General features: G+C 37.6%; 1 protein-coding gene across 4 annotated transcripts in view; it reads left to right on the top strand.

Moving 5' to 3' along the window:
* The window catches only part of ZFYVE28 (zinc finger FYVE-type containing 28), a 147865-nt gene that overhangs the window by 97706 nt on the left and 27151 nt on the right, over window positions 1–23008 (top strand). For 2 of the 4 annotated variants that reach the window (XM_057426829.1, XM_057426828.1), the window contains exons 6-9: window positions 235–324; window positions 2494–2595; window positions 8096–9457; window positions 19821–19925. In XM_057426829.1, coding sequence (XP_057282812.1) covers window positions 235–324; window positions 2494–2595; window positions 8096–9457; window positions 19821–19925 — 1659 coding nt within the window. The remainder of the gene's footprint in view (window positions 1–234; window positions 325–2493; window positions 2596–8095; window positions 9458–19820; window positions 19926–23008) is intronic. The other 2 variants (XM_057426831.1, XM_057426830.1) reach the window with 1 other exon arrangement.

The following is a 23008-nucleotide window of genomic DNA, read 5'->3' as shown; positions in this document are numbered from 1 at the left end:
ATATTGAGAAATTGTGAAGAAATCTGGAAAACCTGGAAAGCCAAATGAAAAGCCCAAACAGGTTGGGTTTCATCTAAAAGGGATCTAAGGTGTTTGAAAAGTCCTTAGAGGACAAAGACATAAATGCTGTCAATTTTGTTTGGCTTGTAACAGGTTTTTTAAATATTTTTTCCTGTTGAAATGTATTCTTCAGAAGTTTAATCTCTTACTAAATAATTTTGTTCTTCTGCTTAGAGCCTTAAGGCTTGGATACCTCACACAAGATATGATAGATGACTATGAACCAGCTTTAATGTTTACAATTCCAAGACTAGCCATTGTATGGTAAGTAATTTTTAGCTATTTTCCACTCTGCCTCATTTCAAGATTTAGTGAAGGTTTCAAAAACTTTGTTCCAAATTTTGGCATTTTTTTTTACCTGAGTTTGTACTTTTGTTTAAAAAAAAACCCCAAAATTGTGATGTTTTATTTTAAATCTTCACCAGTTTCATGTAGAATATCAAGAGATGAAAAAGGAGGTAGAATTTCAAACATAGAAGGCAGGAACCTGGATCATCAGTCATCCTCTAGGAAGAAATTTGAATTTAAGAACATCAGTCTATGCAATGTCATATGGGCAGAAGTATTTTTTGAAAGCACATTTTATGTCACTCAAAAGAGCATGAGCTAAGGATAGGAGTCTTGAAAACCAGAAATTTTCAACAGGAATTATGTATTTTTCTGAACGACTCTACATTCAAAAGGAGTTGTTGTGACAAACTGCACTGTGACCAGAGTTAGGCTTAAAGCTTTTTTAAGGTTAAGTATTGACATGTGTAATTTATGTGTAGATTTGTTTGTTGACCACTCAAGACAACTAAATTAAAACACTGGGTTTGCTTCATGCAGGTCTTGCAATATCAAACAAATCAGATGTAGTTTTCCTAATGAGCCTTCATGACTTAATAAGGTAGCAGTTACTCTGGAGTAACTGGAGTAAAGCCCATGTGTTTTTAATATTTTACCATGGTGAATGTTTTAAAGTTAGCTAATGCATGCAGTATAATTGAGGGAAATAAGAAACCTCAAATCCCGAGCGCAATACGCTTCTTCTCAGGAAATCCCTGTGGCCCATTGTTCCTGTTAAATAGGACCTTGTCTGTAACTGTCATTCTAAAAATAATAACAGTAATAATCTGATTATCAAAAGACAACAGGAATGTGGGAACTCAGTTTGAAGCTGCTGGAAGACACGATGACAAATACATCATGACTAACTGGAAGTCAGAGTACTGTCTGGGAAATATACCATGTCAATTCCAAATTACGAAGAAGGGCTGAGAGGGAGAAGAGGAAAAAGTTTAACTGCTCCTAAGTATCCAGTGATTTGAAAATAAATCACCGCCATATGAAGTTCCATAGAAAAACCGCACCATCCAGATACAGTGTTTTCTGGAAGGAATGACAGCCTTTTGCTAGGACTGTGAAAGTAGAAGCTTTTAAGTGCAAGACAGATGCAATGCAAAGTTGTCCCCGTTCCTCTGGATAATTTGGATGCAGAGTAGCTAGGAAGCGCTCTGAAGCAACATGTGATTTGAGTGTAAGAAAAAGAACCTTGAGTAGCTGAGCACTGACTGTAAGGGCAGCAAGGAGAAAATGGCATGGGGGGGGAGGGTAGTAAACTAATCTAGAGTGAGAGCGTGTGATCTGTTTGCCTTTGATAAAAATACAGTGGTTTTGCAGTGGGCAGAGGATTAAACAGTTTTAAGCAATGGTGCCTGGTGTGGGTGGAATCCACTCTCAGACACATTACAATATGATGCAGCAGATATGGTGAAGAAGGTGAATTTTGTTTAATCCCCGACACAGAGAGGTTTGGGCAGTAGTGATTTGGTCAGGAGGAGCTATTGAGATGTCTACAATGAAGGACAGAGGCGCTTTCAGGACCCTGAGCTAACCTTTTTCCAGGGGAGTATCTACCAGTGTTGAATTGTTTTAGAAGCATGCTATTACCAAAATGTGTTTTATGTGATTTAGCAAATGTTTTCATTTTTTACCACATGTTACTATCAGGTTGCCTTTATTCTAAAGGTAGAAAAATAGGAGTTAGAAAGTAAACTATCTTACCTAGAACTCATTTAGACTGGAAAGAAAAAGCCATTTGCAGTTGCTCAAGTCAGCGGCCTTTCCCAACTTAATCAGTTTCTTAGGTTTTTATTGTTTTTATGGGTCATTATGCTTCAGTGATGAAATAAATGTATGTTCATCCCCTTATGCTTCCGTTGTTTTTTTTCTCATGATTAAGGGGATGGACAGAGGGGATGGGATCTTTTTACTATTGTTTTAAATAGCATTTAATTCTAACAATGTGTGAACAAGACAAAAATAAGATAACAATACGTAACTTGAGTGTAGTTCTAATGCTAGCTGCTTTTCTGACTCTTTATTCAGTAGTTGCTCTGGGTAATGAAATTGTCATTTTTGTGTGTGTTCATGCATGTGTTTGTATTACAGTGGCCTTGTTGTCTACTCTGAGGGACCATTAAATTTGGACCATAAACCAGAAGATATGTCTGAACTCTTCAGACCTTTCCACACTTTGCTAAGAAAAATAAGGCAAGTAGTCAAAGATGGTTGCAGATGCTTCTCTTTTGAAGTGAAAGTCAGATGCCTAAAAAAGAACTCTTACATGCATAGAAAAGTGTTTATTTTCTGTGTTAACCATAAACTGCATTTCCCTCCCATCTGCCTGATATACTCACGAAGTAACCAAGTGTAGTTTCTCATTTCATGGGAATTTTCAGAACTTTTTATCTCTTTGATAGGTTTGGGTTGTTTTTTTTTTTTTTCTGAATATCATTTTAGTACATTTCAGATTTTCATTATGGTTGGATGATGCCTGAAATACTAAAGTATTTTTGGGAGATCCTGTTTCTAATTAGGATCATTGTTTCTGCTTAAGTAGGCTTATTACTTTTTCTCATTATGTTTATGATGCAATACTCAGATCATTTTAAATCTAATAGAAATGACTACCAGTTCTTCCTATTGTGGATCTGGTTTTACAGGATATATATGCACACACCTCTCTTCCTGCTGCTTCAGTCTTGATAACTATTGAAGATGTGGGCTTTGGCTCAGCTATAAAGGGTATTAAAATATTTCTTTCTTAGTTCATGTCTTTAGAAGACTGATCTGTTACTTTGGAGAAATTAAGCTGTATCTTTGCAGGATCTTTATGTTCTCTTTCTTAGAATTCACATTTATATGCCAACTGCAAATTTTGTTCCTAGAAATCTCTAGAGATAATTTGGCAGAGTTTTTTTCTTTCCTGTGTTGAATTTTCACCTGTTTATCACTTTCCTGGTATGCCATGATGACAGTTTGATGTAAGAATAGTTTTCATGTGGATACATTTATCCAGTTTAATCTTCTCTCGCCCATTAGAGGTGAGGCATCTTCTGGGAGATAATATAAGCTCTGTCAGGGATGGTTCGGAGAGGAGCCTATTTCTGAACTTAGCTTGTGTAAATAACCACACCAAATCTTTTGTGTCCCTTGAAGACTTTGTAGTATTTCTCTCTAGAAGTGATACAGTTTTATTTTTAGGAGTATTAATGATGTTCATTTTGAAATCTCAGAATTAAAATTTACGAATCAACATGTTTGTGTTTATGGGGTCTTTTGAGTCATATGGTTTTGTAAAGCACTGAGTAAAAAACTACATTATTTGAGGAGTTGGGGGGTTCTGGGAGGAATTTTAATGGTACTGGTGCTTAAAAAGTCCATGAAGTTCACATTAAAATACCTTATTCCCAATATAATACTATGACAGAAATTTTCACCAGCTGGCTAAAGCCAAAATACTGTATAAAAGCTAATATACTTCTCATAGTCTGTACTTTCTGCTTACTCCTTATTTTTCACAACACAGAAAATGAAAATCAATGAAGTCAGTTTATTGATTAGTCCATTTAATTTTCAGTTCCTCTGAGCTTAATGCTTGGGTTGAAAACATCATTAGTAAAATGCTTGTTTGGTCAGTATCTACAGATTTCAATATAAACTGTAAAAAATGAGAATACTCTTTCAGATTAATTTTTGGAGACAGTTCTGATAGACTTTAAGGCATGTTTGTTCTGTAAAGAGCATTAAGAAATGTGATGCCACTTGTCGGGGAGACAAAGTTTGCAAAGTGTTATTGGGATCATTTATCAGAGAAAAATTTAAGCTAAGACATAATGTGAAATTTTCTCTGGAAGTTTCTGAATTGAAGGAATGTCAAGGAACTCAAATACTTGAGAGAACTGGGCTCAAAGATACTTCAGTAATATTCTTAAATGAAAAATACATTGAATGAAAATAACATACAAATAGCTGTACACTTCATGTAAGGTAATTACTTTTAATACACTTAAGCTGTCTAGGTTGGGTTTTCTTGGTATCGCAGATCTTTTTTAGCTCATCAGGCTGCAATTGCTACTTAGTGAGCGTGTTCACAGAAACCTTATAAGGGAGGATGAAGTGAGATATTTGCTATTTCTTTTCTACAGCAAAAAAAGGAGCATTTTTCCAGGAGCGTTTCTCCAGTCCCCATCACCAGTAGTTAAGTCAGGAAAATAGATTTGAGTAGTCTTCTATTAAAATAGTTGCATCCTCTATTCCAGTTCTGTGCCTGATGTAAGTATATAGAACATCATCTTATGGCAGAATATGTTCACATCCTAGTGAACTTTTCTTTAAAGTTCTGTAAGTGTTTAGCCACCTAAATATTTTAACTCATGGAGAAAGGCCAGAGCTGGTTATTTATTTAGGACAATACAGTTTAAAAATGACCTGTAATTCTACAGAATAATGTATTGTGTGAGTCCATTTAATCTTATCAGAAATACCAGAGAAAAAATTTGGTATCCCATTGGTGGCTGGCAACTTTGAAAGCAATAGATATTGTGGAGACTCTCTGAACAAAATAAGGAGTCTTGTTTAGGTTTTGATAAGGTCAAACAACAAATGATGATTTTGAATGTTTTAGTTATTACCTAAGCCAGGTGCTTGCGTTGACTTTTATTTTAGATAGAAAACATCAGCATTGGTATTTTATCCATTGAATCAATGCATACTTACATAGTAGTGTTATTTCTGTTTCTTTTAACCATGGCTCCTTAAGCCGTTTCTGCTAAATTACTGTAATTTGCCTAGTGAGTATGCAAAGCATATCATCTGGTATATGCATAGATATTTAATTTAGATACCTGGGGCACTGAATGTTCTTGTGATTAAAATATTACCTGTACTATATATACATTTGAGACTGCTACACAGGTCTTTAGAGGTGAGCAAATTTGGGATTCTGCATTACTCCTCAATTCTGCCCTTTTTTCGGAGCCCTCTGCTTGCCTGGTCTTGTTTCTGGACCATTACAATTCATGGCAGAGTCCCTGTGGATTTTGGTGGTGCAGAATCAAGCAGATTGCAGTTCAAGTAGTGCAGAATCAGAGGATCATAGCATTCTAAAGACACTGAAACCTTTCTGTATCATTGACTAGAAACCAAATGTAGGATACCTGTGTCAATGTGTTAGAGAATTTGGGGGGAGTTAATGAAACTCATATGCTTTTAAAGTGCACACAATGACTGGGGTAAGACTGGTTAGTTTTTCCAAGATGACTGTGTTTAAAACTTTGAGTTGATGTAAAACTTCTGCAGTAAATGAATACCAGTGATACTTGCTGTATATCATTGTGGGTTTCTGATTGTTGATCTGTCAGAGCAGATCTGTGGAGCTTGTGCTGAACTTAGCTCAGCACTGCAGAAGCAGGAAGATACGAGTTGCATTTCTGTACCTGCACAGTGTTCTTCTGGTGGCAGCTCCATAAGATCAGCTGTTTATGCTTTGTTCAGAGCATGAACTGAAGCACAGGCTGGCAATAACAGCAATGCTGTTCTCTAAAAACACTTTAAAATTCTGGTCAGAATAGGAGCAAAGTTAATGGAGGAGGCTTGGGGAATGGGCAGGATCGGTGCACTTGGGGCTTGTGGCCCTGTCTTCCATTTAGCCAAGTTTGTCTTTAAATGGACATCTGGCCTCAGATCTTTAAGGAAGTAATTTCTGCACCCCAGATATTGGCAGTAGAGTAAAATATGTTTATTGGCTTTGCAGTAGGCAGAGTAAATTTCTGCTGCTGCTCATGACAAGCAGGGTATATCTTAAGAACTTGCTTTGTTTTTCTGCCAGTGGCTGTAGCCACTGGAAGAAAAATGTTCCTCGTATTTTCAAGGCTAGATTAACTTCCTGTGATACTGTGCCAAAAAGAGTAAAAGCAGGTGAAACTTCAGTGTGTGCTGGTTTTGAATTCAGTGTTTTATAAAGCCTCTGTGGGAACAAAGCTCACCACTGCTGTCAGGGTGGGTTGCAGATGCTGTCTTAACCTGTGGCTTCTGAATAATAAAAGGAGAGGGAGAAATGCTTTCTTCAGTACGAGCTCAGCACTTGCTTGGACCCAGTGATGAGTTACAGACGTTTCAGCAGAAAGGAAACGAGCTGTGGAAGTAGCTACAGCTTAGTTAAACCTTATGGTTTAATAATGATGCCTAATGTTTAAACTTTCAGTAGTGAGATTTAACATTTCTCTCTGTATAGTCATTGACTTTAATTTTATTCTCAATATATACATAGGCATTTTAAAACATGCCATGTTCCTAATGTTGGCAGTGAATCCTGTAGGCTGTAATATACAGTCTATCAAAAAGATGATTGTTGATCAAACATTCGTCACCTTGCAAGGAAACCTGTGCTTGAAACAGTTCGGTGAGGTTCTTTATGCAGAGAAATAAAGATAATTGTCCAAACCTCTTTCAGCACAATCTGTATTTGTTAACAGCAAAATTTCTGGTGTTTAAATTGGGCAAATGAGCATATTTCCTTTGATTTTAAAGCAGGATTATTTCTCTGCTGAAATAATAGGGCTGGTGGACTACCACATGTAGTCCACTGGCTGTGTATAGCAGCTCTTGCAAGGCAACATGGATCCTACTTGCCTAAAAAGACAGGAGGACTGTCAGCTGATTTCATTGATTTATTTTCTTTAATAAAGCTTTATTTACTTATTCTCAAGTTTCTTAAGTTTTGAGGTGCTGTTATTGGCAGAAACAAAGTTCATTGCTCAGGTCAATGAAGCTAGGCAGCCTAAGTAAGTATGTGTTTCCAGGCCTTCTTTACAGTGAATGTATGAAACCAGTATTGGATAGGTCTGAGTAGTCAGGCTTTCTGGCCTGACCCAGGAATATCTGATGCTTTTCATATCTTTACAGAGGGACAAGCTTAAACCCTTGACCGTTGAATTTGTGTGCTTACTCTGTTGTTTGTTGGGGGTTGTTTTAGTTAAAAAAACAACTGTTTCTAAAATCCCCCATTACTTTGTTTCTGTTCAGCAGTAATGAAACCAGCCCTCTATTATCAACAGTTTTGAACACAAATCCAAAGCATAGCCTCATACTAGCTACTGTGAAGAAAATTAACTCTTCCCCAGCCGAAACCAGCACAATGCTGTGTTTAAGGCAGGAGAGAGCTAATTTCCAATCCCTGTTTCAGTGAACAGGCTTGAGAACATCAGTGTTGCACAAGCAATATTGCTATTTTTAATGAATTCTTTTTATCTGACAATATAACGGTGTGAAACTTCTGTGGTACTCTTTTGTACAGTAATTTCCAGAATCTAGTATGAAGGATGACAAATTGGTTTGCTATTCAAAGTCCAATTTCTGAATTAAAATATTAAAATGATAAAATATATTTGTAGATAGCATTCTCACTGTAAGTAGATGGGGAGGTGGAAAGGTCCGATTTGGGTGTATTTTGATTCATTTTGGGCTTCATTACAAGGGCGTATATAGTTTGGTACCCGTATTTGCATAAGTAATGTCAAATTCAGGCAGCAGCAATCACACATGTTCTGAATACGAATGCCAAATACACTGTGACTTACACAGCTGAAAGTCCTCTGTGCCCTCAAATTCTGGATTTCTGTAGTAACAGGAAAAGCTTTTCAAAACCTGTAACATCAGTGCTTCCTATGATTGTAAATGCAAAGTGATGTGTGTGTGTTTGTGTTTTCAGGGATCTACTTCAGACATTAACTGAGGATGAACTGCATACACTGGAACGTAACCTCTGCATCTCTCAAGATGTGGATTTTCCTGTCAGAGCAGACCCTGAAGTACCCTCTGTCATTGCACCAGTCATAGCTGCTACTTTGCCTCCTAAGGAGCTTTCAGCAAAAGCTGAAAACACAGAGGCTGAACTGGCTTGTTCTATGCAGTATGATGAACAGGAGCTGGAACAGCTGAATAGAATGGTACACAGAGTTGGAGATGAAATGTCTTCTCTGCTTTCCCCTCCAAGTATCTGTCAGTCTCCAGCTCACAGACCTAGCCTAAGAAATAGTTCTAGCACAGAAGCTTCACCAACAAGACACCATCTTGACAATTTGACTGATGAAGAGGATAGAGTGTTTTTTATGGATGACCTCGATGGAGCAGGAGAAGCTCTTGCTGGGTTGGATTCAGTGAGTGATACTTTTGCCTGGGTGAATAACCCTTGCCATGATTCAAAGCAGAACCTGCAATATAGAGATGCTTTGCTGTATGAGAACGGCCATCAGACAGAGGAAACTTTGCTTTTAAAAGATGCTGAAAGTGACTTAAGCAATAATAACAATATTGAAGATAGCAAGCAGATGTCTGGCATTTCAATTCAGAATTCATGCAGCTGTCTAGAGGGTCCAGACTCACAGTTATACCTCAATGGCTGGGATGCGTATGCTGATGATGCGGAAACGGCAGAAGTGATAGCTCATAGGACAGGTGGAATGAAAATATCTGCTACTGTAATATTCAATCCTAAATCTCCTTCTAGCTCGGAATCCCCAGTAACAACTCCAGAGGCAGCTATTAGTTGTGTTCCTGGATCTGCTAATCTATTAGCAAATGAGGAGGATGAATCTCATAAACTCAGTATAGCTGCCACAAACTGTCTAATTAATTCTTGTGTGTGTTGTGGCAGCTGTGAAGACAGCAGGGAGGACAGTGTTGAAGGTTTAAAGACTAAACATTCTGCGGGAGGTGTTGTAAATGCTTCATACACATTAGTAAAGTCTAAGGAAATGGACCATGTAGATAATTTGGACAACTCAGTCCCTGCACAGGAAACATTAAGTCCTGAAACTTCTGCTTTGTTAGCAGAAAGAGACTTTGGCAGAGAAGAGCAAAAACTGCCAACCTCCTCTAAGTGCCTGGCACATTCCTCAGGTTCACAGGTAGGAGCAGAAAGTGACTCACAAGGAGAAGCAGAAAGCATCTCAAATCAGCAGAAGAAGTGGGAGAAGAGAAAACAATTGTGTGGGAAAAAAACGGACAACAGTGAAGATACTAGCAGTGAACGAATGGCAAAAGAAGATGTAAAGTCAAGATCTAGTTCAAGGTGAGCTGTTTTAGTAGCAATTTGCACATAAATAGATTCCTATAGCCTTGTACTTTAGTGATTGCTGGATAATTAATATTGATTTTAAAGAAAATGTGTTGCAGGATTAAAGAATTTTTGAATTTTTTTTTATTCAAGTAGCTTTTTATTGGACTTCGTCATCTTTTTGGGAAAACATTTGGCGAATACCTGAATTCTAATCGAATGATGCCACTATGTCATTGAAATCAATGTTACATTGCCAGTTTAATGTAACAAAGAGTTGCTAAACATTACCTGGGTCATTACTTCTGTTGTACTCTGCTGTTTTGCAGGAAAAGTATGTCTGGCAGACACTAAATAGTTAACTTCTGCATCAGTGCACAGAATTAAATTGGGATCTAAACACATCTTACCTTATCTTCTTTTGAGAGCATGGGGTTGATCCGATCATGTTGCCTGTGGGCATGAGTGTATTTGTAAATGTCTGTGTGCTGAAGGAGTCTAATAGAGTGCAGAAAGAACTTTTAAACCTATTGGACCATTTCAGCCAACGCTGTTAGAAGAATAGAGGTCATAGATTAAGGTTCTGTGTATTTAATGACAATAAGAAACTGGATAGCAGGGAGAGACTACTAATAGTTGTGTTAAAGAAAATGCCATGATTCAGCTCAACTTTGATTAGACATTAGGGATCCTACACACATCAGTAGGAAATCAGGCTTCATTTTCGTTTACTGTTTAGAGAATAACCTGTTTTGTAGTGAGTAATGTCCTCAGTTTCCCTGAAGTATTAATATCATAGAGCAGAGGGAAGAAATTGAATAGAAGTTTTTGTTGTTTGCTGTATTTCTGTGTCAGTTTTCTTCCTTCATGCCTTATTGTGTTGGTATTGTGGGGCTTGTGTGAGAGATGCAGGATCGGTCTGTTACATGTGTGTAGAGTTCAGGATAATGCAGTAGGGGTAGCTTGAACTATGAAGCATGGCCACAATATAAAGGCTACAGAAATAAACATTTGTTTAATAACATGCCAGTAGTATTATGAAACAATTTGCTGGTAGTGGAAATAGAATCAGGAGTTCTCTGCATGGAAGTCAATTCCTCTTACAGGTAAAACAGAACTTAGAATGTACAAAACCCAGCTTTAGAGAAGGCAACTTTAGCTTCTTATTCTAAGTATTTGCAGACTTAAGTTTACAAGTATGATCATATTCAGGGCCTTACAACAGGGTTTCTGAATGGACTTCATTTAAAGTTACATTCTCAAATCCCTTTGATGTTTCATGCTTCTGCAACACTTCAAGTGGGATATTGCTTAGAAGTAGTTACTTTATGTTTAATTGGTGTCCTGCTAACGCATATAGCATTTATAAGACTCTGACAGGCTGTCTACTGATTTTTGCCTTGGTTGGGTCTTAAGTGAAATTTGTGAGAACAAGTCTGCAAAGTAAATTATAAATTATTAATAAAACTATACATAAGCTTCTTTTTCAGCCTGCAATGGTTTGTGGATGCAGTAACCTCTTCTCTCAATGTAATTGTCCATCCTCTGTTAATATTGTGTAAAGATTGTGCATGAGAATTGTCCTTTTACAGAGTTCCGTAGGTTCGTGTTCCTCCCTGTCTTTCTGTTTGCTCTGGATCTGACTTCTCACAGCTTCATCAAACTGGTTGCAGCATGGCCTCTCCGCACCAGCTGTGATTTTGTAGAACTCAGTCACAGTTCACCTGCATGGGTCCTTGTTCAGGCTGGGAAAGTCACAGCCTGCTTGATCAGAAGTTGTCTGTACTTTTGGTCATTATTCTTGTTTTGTTCTGAATCTTTTTCAGTTGCGCTATTTCCTCTTGGTGGTAGATGGATCAGAACTACACTTACTAAAGATTTAAGGAAACCATGGATTTGCATAGTGCTGTAATTATTTTCTCTTGTTTTTTCAGTAGCTCCCAATATTTGACTTTGGATTTTCTGTCAAGTGGTGAGCTTATGTTTTATTGAAATTGTCTGCTTGGTCCCCAAGACCCCACTTGAGCTCAGGGGCTGTCATTCTTTACATGATGCTAATATTGTTCTCCGTGTTTTTACCAGTTGATCCTCATCTTGCCATTTTATTACCTGTTACTCAGACTTTAGGATCCTGTGCAGTTCTTCAGTCTGCTCTTGATATTTTTACCCTGAATAATTTTGCACCGGTAGCAACCTTTCAGACTTCATTGCACTTCCCATTTTTTCAGATTAAGTGTGAAAACAAAACCCATAAGGTCCTAAAGAACTTCAGCAGTGACCTCCCAAGCTTCTGAGAAGTGGTTGTTTAGCGGCTCCTCCCTATTTATGGTTAAGAATTATTTCTCCGTTTGGGTTCCTTCCTCTTATGATATAACTCCTCGGTTTTCTCAAAAGCCTTTAGTGAAGTCTTTTGACAGAACTTAGTGGGAATTCCAGAGCCTACCCGTTGAATCACCGTTCTTCACAAGCTTCTTGACCCCTTCAGAGAGCTCCCAAGAGGTTCCCTTGCCATGTTACTTCAGGCAGACTTTCTCATTATTGTCTACCTATTTTAACATTTGATATATTCCATTAAGTTGCTTGGTATGAACACCAGGCTCATAGAACTAGAGGTATTTGAATCCCCTTAGAGTCCTCCTTATTTTTAGAGATTGCCACCTTTGAAACTCCAGGCATCAAGGAAGTTTTAAATGAGAGGTTAATAATTCATCTGATTCATTCTTGAGTTCTCCTAAAACTCCTGGGTGAATAGTTCTGAATGTTTTGTTAACAAGTTAGTGGGTTTTGTCTTTTTCCATCATAGCCCGTTCCAGTTACTTTGTTGATTATATGTCGTTCTCTCTATTTGTTATTGAGACCGCAATATGCCTGTTATTAATTGCAAATAGTCCATCTTTGCAGAAGCGGAAAAATATGGATGGAGGTATTTTGTTAATAGATTGTTGCTCCTTTATTTGGAAGCATTCTAATATTAAGTCCTTTACTATATTCTGTGAAAGATGGAGATGCTGGGGATCTACTGAGGGCTACATTAAAAAGTTGTATGTGTAGATCCTTATTTTCTCATATCTATATATAGATTTAGTTCTTGCCTCTGAATCACTAGTCATGTTATCGGTAAAAGAGAGAATTCAGTTACAAAACAGAACTTTGTGGACCTTTTCTTACTCATGCTGCCTGGGCGGTGACTAATCGCTTCTTTCAGTGATATTTTTAAATTGGAAGATCACATTAGGCTTCTGCGACTGCTCCTTGTTACATGCTTGTGAATGCCAATTTAACCATAGGGGAAATGTTGGAGACAGAAGATTATTTTCAGTATGATGGACCCATTAGCTAGAACAATAAGCAATCTAATATACGTGGGATAGCTGCAGGGTATGCTCATTCATCAAATTGATAAATGTATTTACTTTCTAGTTACTGTTAAGTCACCGACTAGAAGAAAATTTTCTATCCCTTGTCTGAATCAGCTGTCAAATGTGTATGTTGTGACACAAATGGTTTCTTTTAGTAAATCAGTTCTTACATTGTGCAATTTGACATTATAGGTATAATTTCAATGATCTGGACAGGTTTACCGTAATTAATCCTTAAATCTGAAATACCTAATATTTCAGGCTTCTCTATGTAGCCTCAATATTCATTGGAGCCTAAAGTACAGTTTAAATACTCTTCCACTTAAGATTTGGGTATTGATGTGTCCTTACTTTAGTTTTTAAGTCATAGTTGATGTTATGTTTTTCTCTGTTACTTGCTTGTAAGAATCCAAGGCATAAAACACTAAGGGCACACAGAGTCTTCGGCAGTAGCATTACTGAGATGAAGTATGAGAAAAGCATTAACAAAGATCTAATCTGTATCTGATTTACTGAAGGGACAATGGGATAAGTAAAGATAAGTTTTGCATGGAGCAAAACAAACTGTTAAATCAGGGAAATATTATTAGAGTAGTAGAGAAGTTAAAACTATGACAAAGCAGTATTTGTATGTTTAGGGTAGAAAAGGATGCAAGTTCAACAACAAAACCAATCTTTAGGTCTGTATCTGTATTCCTTCTTTTTCAACTGGACGCAAGCTATACAGATGTTTAAATTGCTTCTTCTGTCATAGTTTCTGCCAGGTCAAAGAAAATTGCAGAGTGAGTAGTGGGGTACTGGTTGGTTGGAAATACTTGGCTCTCTGTTCTGTCCAGAATCGAATAGTCCTTGTAAAACTGCCAGCTCTTCCATACGTTTTTTGAAGTTCAGCAGCTTATTCCACATTGTGACGTAATGCTACTCTTTGCAGGGTTTAGTCTTAAATACCTGGATCTATTGTGTTTGTCTATCTACATACTGACCTTAAAACAGTTCCGATAGAAGGATTGCTAAATGTAGTTGCTCTCCTTTCCACTGCAGTTCTAGTATGTCTAACTTAAATTACACTCTTTTTCTTTGTTTTTTGTAATTTTCCTTGATCTGTTTGGTGAGTGTACTCTACATGAAGCCTTTTATAGTGCACAAGAGAATTGGCAAACAGAGCTGAAATTGGTAGTGAGAACTTCTGCAAGCTCTAGCTACGTCCATCAGCTGTTAGAAGCTGGCACTGTTCGCATTTATTTGTGGGGGCTTAAAAAATAGAATCTTTTGCCATGTGCTTTTGCAGTGTAAGGAGGAGGAATGAAGCACCCTTCGAAAAGCATGTTTTGCTGTTTGCTGATTGGTATTGCAATTCTAGAATAAGATGAATAATTTATTCTTCTCCAGCTTGGTATTCAAGTTGTCCCATTTCTTAGTGTTTCAATTCTGTAGTCAAAATTTGTATGTATTGTAATATATTTACATATTAGAACAGTTTATATTGTACTACATTTAAAATTTATTTCCTCAGAATCTTAGGATGACTTTGTAAAAAGATGAACACCCCTGGTTTATGCAGTTGGCTTCTAATTTTGATTTTTCTGCCTGTATTTTATTTTGTTCGCTCCTTAGCAACATGTGATGTGTGTGCACATTTTCAGTACAGTAACTTTAAGTCATTCCACCTTTAAAAATGCATGAGAGAAGCATTTGTATTTTGGGGATGGCTAGCACCAAATGCTATAAACTATAAGTGCTTCTTTATCAAAACTAGATTAATGGATATTACAATGCAAATTAACTTAAGTGTTTTACATTCATGCTTTCCCTATAATACTCCCATCACAGTAAGACTTGGGAAAATTGTCAAAGTTGGCTTTTCTATAAAAATTAATGGACAGCTGTGCATGTTCACATTAACAAAACCATGTCTGCTTAGTGTCTTGTACTGATTAGTCTTTTAACTAGCTATTCAGGAGTAAAAAAACTTCTCATCAGCAAGAAGGAAATAGTTGATTGGGAACAAAATATCAGCCTTTCAACTGCAAAACTTCCCTTAAGCAGTCATTTATCTGCTGTTGACTGAAATTTCTCTGTTCCCCTTCTGGTATTCTGTTTCTTCTTTGTACAACTGGCAAAATTCACATTCAGTGTAAATGAGTTTATTCAATCCCTCCTCCCCTTCTTTTTAACAACACAAGTCTCAAATTAAAAGTGGCAGTGTTTGAACTTGCCTGTTGAACGGTGATTTTTGTGCTGTATCCGGTTTCGTAACTGCTGTTATGAAGCCTTAGCATGCAAATAAAAGGTGTCAGTGTTTTATAATACCAGTTTCCCTTTCACTAGGTCTACATATCAAATGGAGCAACAGTGAAGTACATTAACTCTCAGCATACAGAATCCAGAAATGAGTGTAGCAGGTAAAACAGCTTTAAAAGCCACTTACTTGTGTGGATTTGGTGCAGGTGACATGAGGCTTTAAAGTCAGCTCATGTAGTGAGATAAGCAGAGATCTGTGCTAATTAACTGATGTAATGTGGAATGTAATCGTAATTCAAGTAGTTGAATTCATGAAGAAACTATCCCCTGAAACAGCCCGAGGTTTTATTAAATGTAAGAGGCTGGAAACACATTAGGGTAGAAAAGAGCAGACACACCAGGATAAAGGTGGCATACAGATTGGTGGTTTACTTAGAATAGTTACAAAAAATGGCTAACAGCTTTATTTAAATGGTTCATTAGTTCAGTCTGCCAGTGTTCCATTAAGAAGCAGCCACATCACCCCATGTCACTTTGATCTGTCGCCTCAAGTCTTTATTCTGTTTATTCTGTTTTGATGAACATGGATGATGGCTTTATCCTGTGCTAGAATATAATCTTTAAAATAGTCCTGTTGGCCTTGAAGACCTCACAAATGAAACAAGCTTTTGCCAATTTACACAGTTCAAACACTCCTATGAATCCCACTCAATCCAACGTGGCATTAGTTTCAAATGAGCATGAGATGTGAAGGTCAGGTCACCTATGGGCTGATATGGGAAGAAAGGGTGAGCTGCTGTCAGCTACAGAATGTGTCCATATGCACATACCTTCTCTTGCTGTTGTGCTCGTGAATGTGCGTGCTTGAGCAATCGTCAGCTGAAAACAGGAATCAATGAGTTGCGAAAAGCAGGTCGATTCACCTCAGGCTCTACCAGCATCTTCGGAAAAGCTCAGCCCATCTTCAGGCAGACACTAAGGAGAAGAAAATTCTAATCCTGAGTCTGTGTGTATGGAGAAGGAATGCAGTAAGGAGTGGTTTTTTGGAGGTTGGTTGTTTTTTTTTTGGTGGGATGAGGCTAGGGTTTGTTTGTTTGTTTTTAAAGCTATTTAGTATAGCACTGAGAAGATATAAACCTAAGTTACCATTATTGGATTCCTATTTATTGGTACTAAATAAACACAGAATTTCTTATCTGAAGAGTTACAGCCTGAATAGGAACCAGAAATAAACATTGTAAATCATAAATATTTCTGGTACGAAAATTCCATCTGTATTGGTACACAGGAGTGAAAAAAAGCATTTGCACATTGTAATTATCTAAACTAGACATCCCTTATAACAACAAACTAACCTCTGTGAGCATGCTTTGTCAAGTGTGTCCAAGCAGTTTACATTGCCAAATGATGACTGACCAGATGGATATCTAATCCTGAAATCAGTGGTTGGCTCAGGATGGCCAGGTTTGTGCACCAGGTAAAAGATGGAGTACTGGAAAATTAAGGCCTTATGAAGCACTTCAGAATGGCAAACAGTGTTAAGAGAAGGCTTTAAAAAAAAAAAAGATAAGATAGTGGAGCTGATGAGAAGTTATACAGCTAGTGGCTGGTTAGAGGTCAGACAGGATTCAAATGAGGGGAAAAGATATATGGAGAAAAGGTATGAGGTGAGGCTTGTAAGTTGGTCAGAGAACATCTGTGAAGATGAAAATCAAGATAGCATTGAGATCCTTGATAACGTAAGCCGCTTGTGTGCCATCATGTTCAGAGATTACTTATCAGGTTTACTTGCCGTCAAGGTCCAGTGCTTTGTGCTGCCTTTATTGTTTCTCTTGTGTTGGACTGTCCACTTCACAAAGTTAGCTCAGGAGAGACTGACTGACTTGGGACAATGTTGACAATAAATAATATCTGCTCTTAATAGAGAGATAGTACTTAGGGTGGTGGTTTGTTTGGGTTTTGTTTTTACTTGGAGCATTTAACTCCCTAAAAATGTATGAGAATTTTGAGTTCATGTAGTTCCTTTACATTATGCATGAGCTGAAAGCATCCAACTCTTTAAAACAAAACATCTATAAAACCAGAGCCTAAGAAAATGGTGAGTTATAGTTTCATAATTATTTTTCTTGTCTTATTGGTAACAGATATTTTGACTTGATATCAAATACATCAGACAGAGCTTCACAGAAAGCACTGAAGGACAGCAGACCTGACGTGTGTCAGAACAAGTGTCGCTGCCCAAATCAGCTGGCAGGATTGTAACACTGCAAGAATCTGGAAATGGTGGGGATGTGAGAATAAGAGAAGATGCTGAGTTTGCTAGTTGCTCTTATTTCCTGGTTCTGCTGTTCAAAGATTACTTTATTCTGAACAACACATTCCATCTTTGCAAGACATCTTCTTCTGCTGTCATGGAAAGAATAATGCACTTCACCCTCCAGGGAGAAGCAACAATGAATTTTAAACCAGTCAAAGCCCAATGGTAATTGCAACAGTGGTTTAATGGGGTTTGATGGCAAGGTGCACTTGAGTATTTACTGCGTTGAGAACAAGGTCAGAACTGTGAGGGAGACCCTCCCATTGAGTCATGGGGTTCAGAAAGGGGCCCCCTTGTATTCTAAACCTCTTCCAAGAGAGGAGTCTAGGTGTGGCTTGATCAACAATTTGTCTAAGGATTATGTATGTGCAATCAATCGTTTATGTCACTTAGCTATGATTTCAGTGTTTTAACACACTTATTCCCAATTCACTTACTAAATCTCTGAACCCCGAGGAGTACCCATCCGTACTCAAGGGCAGATCCTGTTTTGCAGCCCACTGCTGTGCAGAAGAGCTCAACAGGCCCTGGGCTGGCCAGTATTTACGGAGTAAGATGATTGACTTAGAGTCATATTTGCAGAGCAGCCGTATTTTGGTTGGCACATGCTCAGCTAGTCCTTAGTCACTGAGCAAGATTTATGGTTCCTTGCTATTGTGTTGTCTGTCTCCCCAGAGTACAACTTAATCCGGGTGCAGCAGTCGCAACTGCTGCTGGTGGCTATTGCTTAAGCAGAAAAGGGGAGGAGGGGAAGCACACCATCACACCTGCTCAATCATGCTGTGAAATCACATGCTAATGGGTTTTTTAATATCATTTAGCTGCCATAAAACAGATAGTAAAAGTACATTTTAGTAGCATGACCATATTGTAAGATTGGATGGGTAAAGGTGATGAGCTATAAAAGAGTAAGGCTTTGTTTAAATGCATAGATCTCTCTATAATGAGCAGAATTAGCAAGGGAAATTACATAAAACGAATGAAAGTTAAATAGTTTTTTGTTCAAGTCTGATAAAATTATTTTCCGGTTCTGATGGCTCTCCTTTCAACTAAAGCACAGCACACGTGGGATTTATTTTCAAATTGGCAATCAGAAATGAGGAACATGAAGGGGTATGTTTCTCAAGTAATTAGTGGGAGGTATGCAAACAAATCCTATTATTTCTTAGTGGGATTAGAGCACATACCTTCTGTGCACTGCTTTGAAGAATATCCCTTCAGCATTATTCCAGACTCCTAGCTGCAAAAAATAGCTACAATGGTAAATTTGGTAGAAGAATTTTGAACATATCTGATTTGAATATGAACCGCTCATACGCCTAAAAATCAAAAGGGCATAAAAAGATCCACCAGTAATTGTGAAGTAAGGTAAAACAATCGTGACCTATATAACTGCCTCTCTTGTAACTGAAGATATTTCTTAGATTTCTCTGCATTGTCCAGAGATTTCTGTTGACTGAACATTTGAGTTCAGCAGGCTCATATAGTTCTTCCACACTGCCTAGAGCCAATACAGCTTTGATACCTTTGCTCAAGGTCACATATTTTCTTATCTAGTGTAATTTAATATTTTTCAGCTTGTGGAATTTCCAGTAGCTGAACAGTAAATTGTTACTGAAACAAAAAAATGGTCTTTTCAATCTAGTTCTGCAGTGCTTATGAAACTGCTTCTTATCTTCTAATCCCAGTTTATGTTGATAATATGATGCAAGATCTAAAATAATGTGTAATTTAAGGGCTTTTCATTAGACCAGGGATGGCAGAGACAAGTTGGCGTACCGTTCATGTAAATTATTCATATCCTTTTACTTAGCAGCTAGTGGATTTCCTCTAGTGAATTGTCAGTGGTTTGCCATGGGACTGCTTCTTCCTGATCATATATTGGTTTAAAGCCCAAATCTGAGCTACATATATGGCAGTCATAGGGACTGAGCAAATATAGGGTTAGGGTATTATCTTCATCTACTTCACTGAAGAATCAGCCTTCTGCTTTCTCAGGTGTTTTCCTTCCCATTGAAATAAAATGTAGATCAGACTTGTCACAATATTTCAGATGTCCTTAAAGCTTAATGTTTAAGGTGTTTTGGCCCGAAACACACAGCAACTTTGTGAACTTTCCGTTTTGTTAAGTCTTCTCTAATGTTAAACCACACATAGCAGCATGAGCATGCTGTACCCCATGAAAATATAAGATCTTCGGTTCTTTCCTGAATATTTTAACTGTATGACATGATTTAAAGTGAAGATTTTTACAAGATGTGTCCCCGCTGACTTTGCCAGATTGTCTGTCCTTTTGGGAAGAAGGCAGAATAGGTTTGTATCATTTTATGAAGAGTCAAAAAACAAATACAGCTTTACTCTTATTTCTGTATAAGCCATGACAAGCCATGCGTTATCACCATGCTCTGTTTTTACCTTTGTTGGCTTCAGCAGTTCATTTTGTTTCCATGTGTTTTTTCAGTTCTCAGGATGGCTTACGTGATTCCCCCCTCAGCTCCATCTCCAGCAGTGACTATGAGAGTGTTTCTGTCACTACATGTAGTCTCTCCAGCATATATGCTCTGAGGTAATAACATCACTTGCAGTCAGATTTGACAAATTGTATTGGGTTATGCTTGGTTAAAAATTTACATTGAACTAACAGTGAAGTGACAGCAACACTTCTGAGAATTCTTCCTTTTGAACAGCAGGTGCTTTTTTCTTTTTTTCCCCAGCAGTTTTCTTCAGTGCTGTGCCAATTGAGAGGCAATTACTTACAGAAAAGTTCTAATGCTTACAGCAATGAATTATCAGTGTCTATGTACTCCCATTTATTTCTCCGTATGGTGTTTCTGAAGAGAGGCTTCAGGTTTCAGCTTGAAAAGTACCAAATACTTGTCTTAATTAGGTCCTGGCTTTTTAGGAAACATGTTTTTTTTCTGGTTTGTTTTGCCTGTTAAAATGAGGGGAGTTTCCAGTTAACAATCCTTTAACTTCCACAGTGGTGCTGGCCAAAACTGGTAAGAATATTAGTTTATGTTTGTATCTTCCAAAACTGCATGAGAGTTCAGAGCACTTAATGTGAATAGTAGAAGAATAATGTTTAGGGCAGAAAAACACAATAAAGCAAAATTACAAATTATTTGGGTTTTATAGTGTTTGCATAACATGCATGTATGTGATTATTGCATTGTGTGCAATAACATTTTTACTCTGGTACAGGCAGATTGAAATGCCAGTGTTTCAGTCTATGTACATCTTCTTCCGCTGCTGCTTGTCCTCCCTTTTTCACCTGTTTACCTATACCCAACACATCATTTGAACTTCAGGAATTCCAAATGTTGTCTAGTTTTAGGGCTAGAAAGAGGGGGTAAAATGTTTTTTTGTAATAGTGATAGAGAAAATAGTACATACAATAATACGTATTTTGGGGAGGATGTGCCCATCTTCAGGTTCAATTTTTTGTTTCATGTTTTTCAGGGCAACAAGATGCAACTACAATTTTTTCATGGTTTTCATTTTGAAATATTTCTTTTTGACTGTTATTCAAAAAAAATGTAATTCACCTGCATGCAAAAGTTGCCCTCTTCTAATACTATGTATATTAAATTCTGTTTCACACAGGGCTGTTTGAACAGACAACAGAAGTAACCTCAGTTATTCTTCAGGAGTAACTGGAGCAGGGAGAATAAGTCTTCATTAGGTGTTCACCTCTTTTCAAGGCCGTCATATACTGCTTTTGTTAGTATTGCAGTTGTATCTTCCCTGGGTGCCATGCAAGATTTCCTGTCTGTTGTGTATTTTCTGTATCTGATATCTAGCTCTTGTACTTTATAGTCCAATTTAAAAAAAGCTAAGTGCCCACTTAACTACACTGATGAATTTCCCTTTTCAAAATACTTAGTTTAAAAAAAGCTAAGAAGTCTGACTGCTTTACAGTAGTATGTTCCTAGATGTATGTGCATAGAAATACAATATTCAGTGCATCTGTTTGTATTCGATTTTGGAATATGTTATTTTTAAGTGGCTCCCGTGGTTTTTTATCGTGTATTACCTAAAGAGTTTTATTTGGCTATTAAACAGCTACTTTACAATTCTGTCCATTTGGTTACTACAACAGGCACGTTCCTTACAAAGACAATCTCTCTAAAGGGCTTTTTTGTGACATAACTAAGTCAATTAGAAATTTATATGTGACATTGGCAATTTTATCTGAAAAATAATTAGCTAAACATAAAATTCCTGAAATACATTTATGTAGCCTTTCAACCTCCCTTGAGTCATAAGTAATTCCTTTGTGCTGTTAAATAATCAATACTGAGGCTGACAGTGGTGTTGTCAGATTGCAGCATGTTTTGCATATACCCAAGTGTCTTCAAACAGGTGGGGTCTGGTAGCAAAACAGTTCAGCCAGAGTAGCAGCGTGTTGAAGGAACATTGAATGAATGTATTAAATATCATAGACAGAATGGATTTAAAGCAGTAAGGTATTGTACATATGGAATTCAGTATATGTATGCACTTACTGTTTTCCTAATGCAGAACCAGGGAGAAAATTTGCCCTCCTTGGATCCCAGAGCACCATTCAAGCCATGGGTCGTGGTTTGCCATTTTGGTTTTAACTGGGAGGAAAAAGCTGTTCGGACAGTAGGAAACATTTGGAACCTATTAAAGGAGGCTGCTTCACATCAGCCTGTGAGTTACTGCCTTGGACATTCTCCATCACCAACCACTGCTGTGTAATTTTTAGAGCTATAATCATCCCACCTGATTTTAGGCACCAAACGGATATACCTTTAGGTATATTTTAGGAGTTATGTTGCTGAAGGTTCCCTGTTTAGTCAATGGAGAACAGAAGCAGCCTTGCTTAAGCATGTAATTTGTTGAAATGTGTCTGGGCCAAAGATTTTTCAGTGTTAAATGAGAACCTTGGTTGCATACTTTGATTACTGACTGTGCTCACACAGTAATTTGAAACACATTTTAAAACTTTCAAGGTTTTTAGAGCACAAATTGCGGGGAAAAACAAGGTACAGAGGACTTCTCAAATAATTCTGTGAAGGAAAGGTTGATTATTTCCTCGGTACCTGATCTGTGTAGAAGGTTCCACCTTCTTGTCTCAGAGGTCTGATGATCAAGAAGCTCAGCCCAGTTCAGAAGATGATTTTCTACAAAATGTTCATTAAGCAGTATCCACACTTGAGATGCCCAGATCAGTAGTCAGCTTTCTCAGCCAAGGATAAATGGATTCCGTGTATTTCAGAAGGTTTCAGAGAAGCTGGTTTTATGCAGACTTGCAGTACTATGCAGAAGTCTTATGTTACATCAGTGTGACTGCAGTAATGCTGCTGACTGCAGTGAAAATGTGATGTTTGTAACAGCAGGGAAGTGGCAGTTGGTCCATTGTTTAGATTAGTCTCAGGAAACAGTCCATCCAGATTTTCTTTTTTTAATGGTTTCTTTTCATAAATATAATGTTTAGAACCATTTTTGATAGAACTCACTGAATTGTAAGTAGGCAGCTAGTAATACAGGCTGCTGGAATCTTACCCAGTTCAGTGTTGGAAGAAGTACAGTCAGTAGCCTTGCTGGAATTCTTGGTGTAAGAGTAGAAGGAGGAAGAAATACTGTTGGATCTGTGTTCAGGTTTGCCTGCTTGAGTACATAGAA

The sequence above is a fragment of the Pezoporus wallicus genome, unplaced genomic scaffold (assembly GCF_028554395.1).
Source record: "Pezoporus wallicus isolate ANWC-B61680 ecotype Strahan unplaced genomic scaffold, APGP_CSIRO_Pwel_v1 scaffold_13239, whole genome shotgun sequence".
NCBI classification, from domain to species: domain Eukaryota; kingdom Metazoa; phylum Chordata; class Aves; order Psittaciformes; family Psittacidae; genus Pezoporus; species Pezoporus wallicus.
The sequence above is the reverse complement of the archived record's forward strand: the minus strand, read 5'-3'. Positions and strand labels throughout refer to the sequence as shown.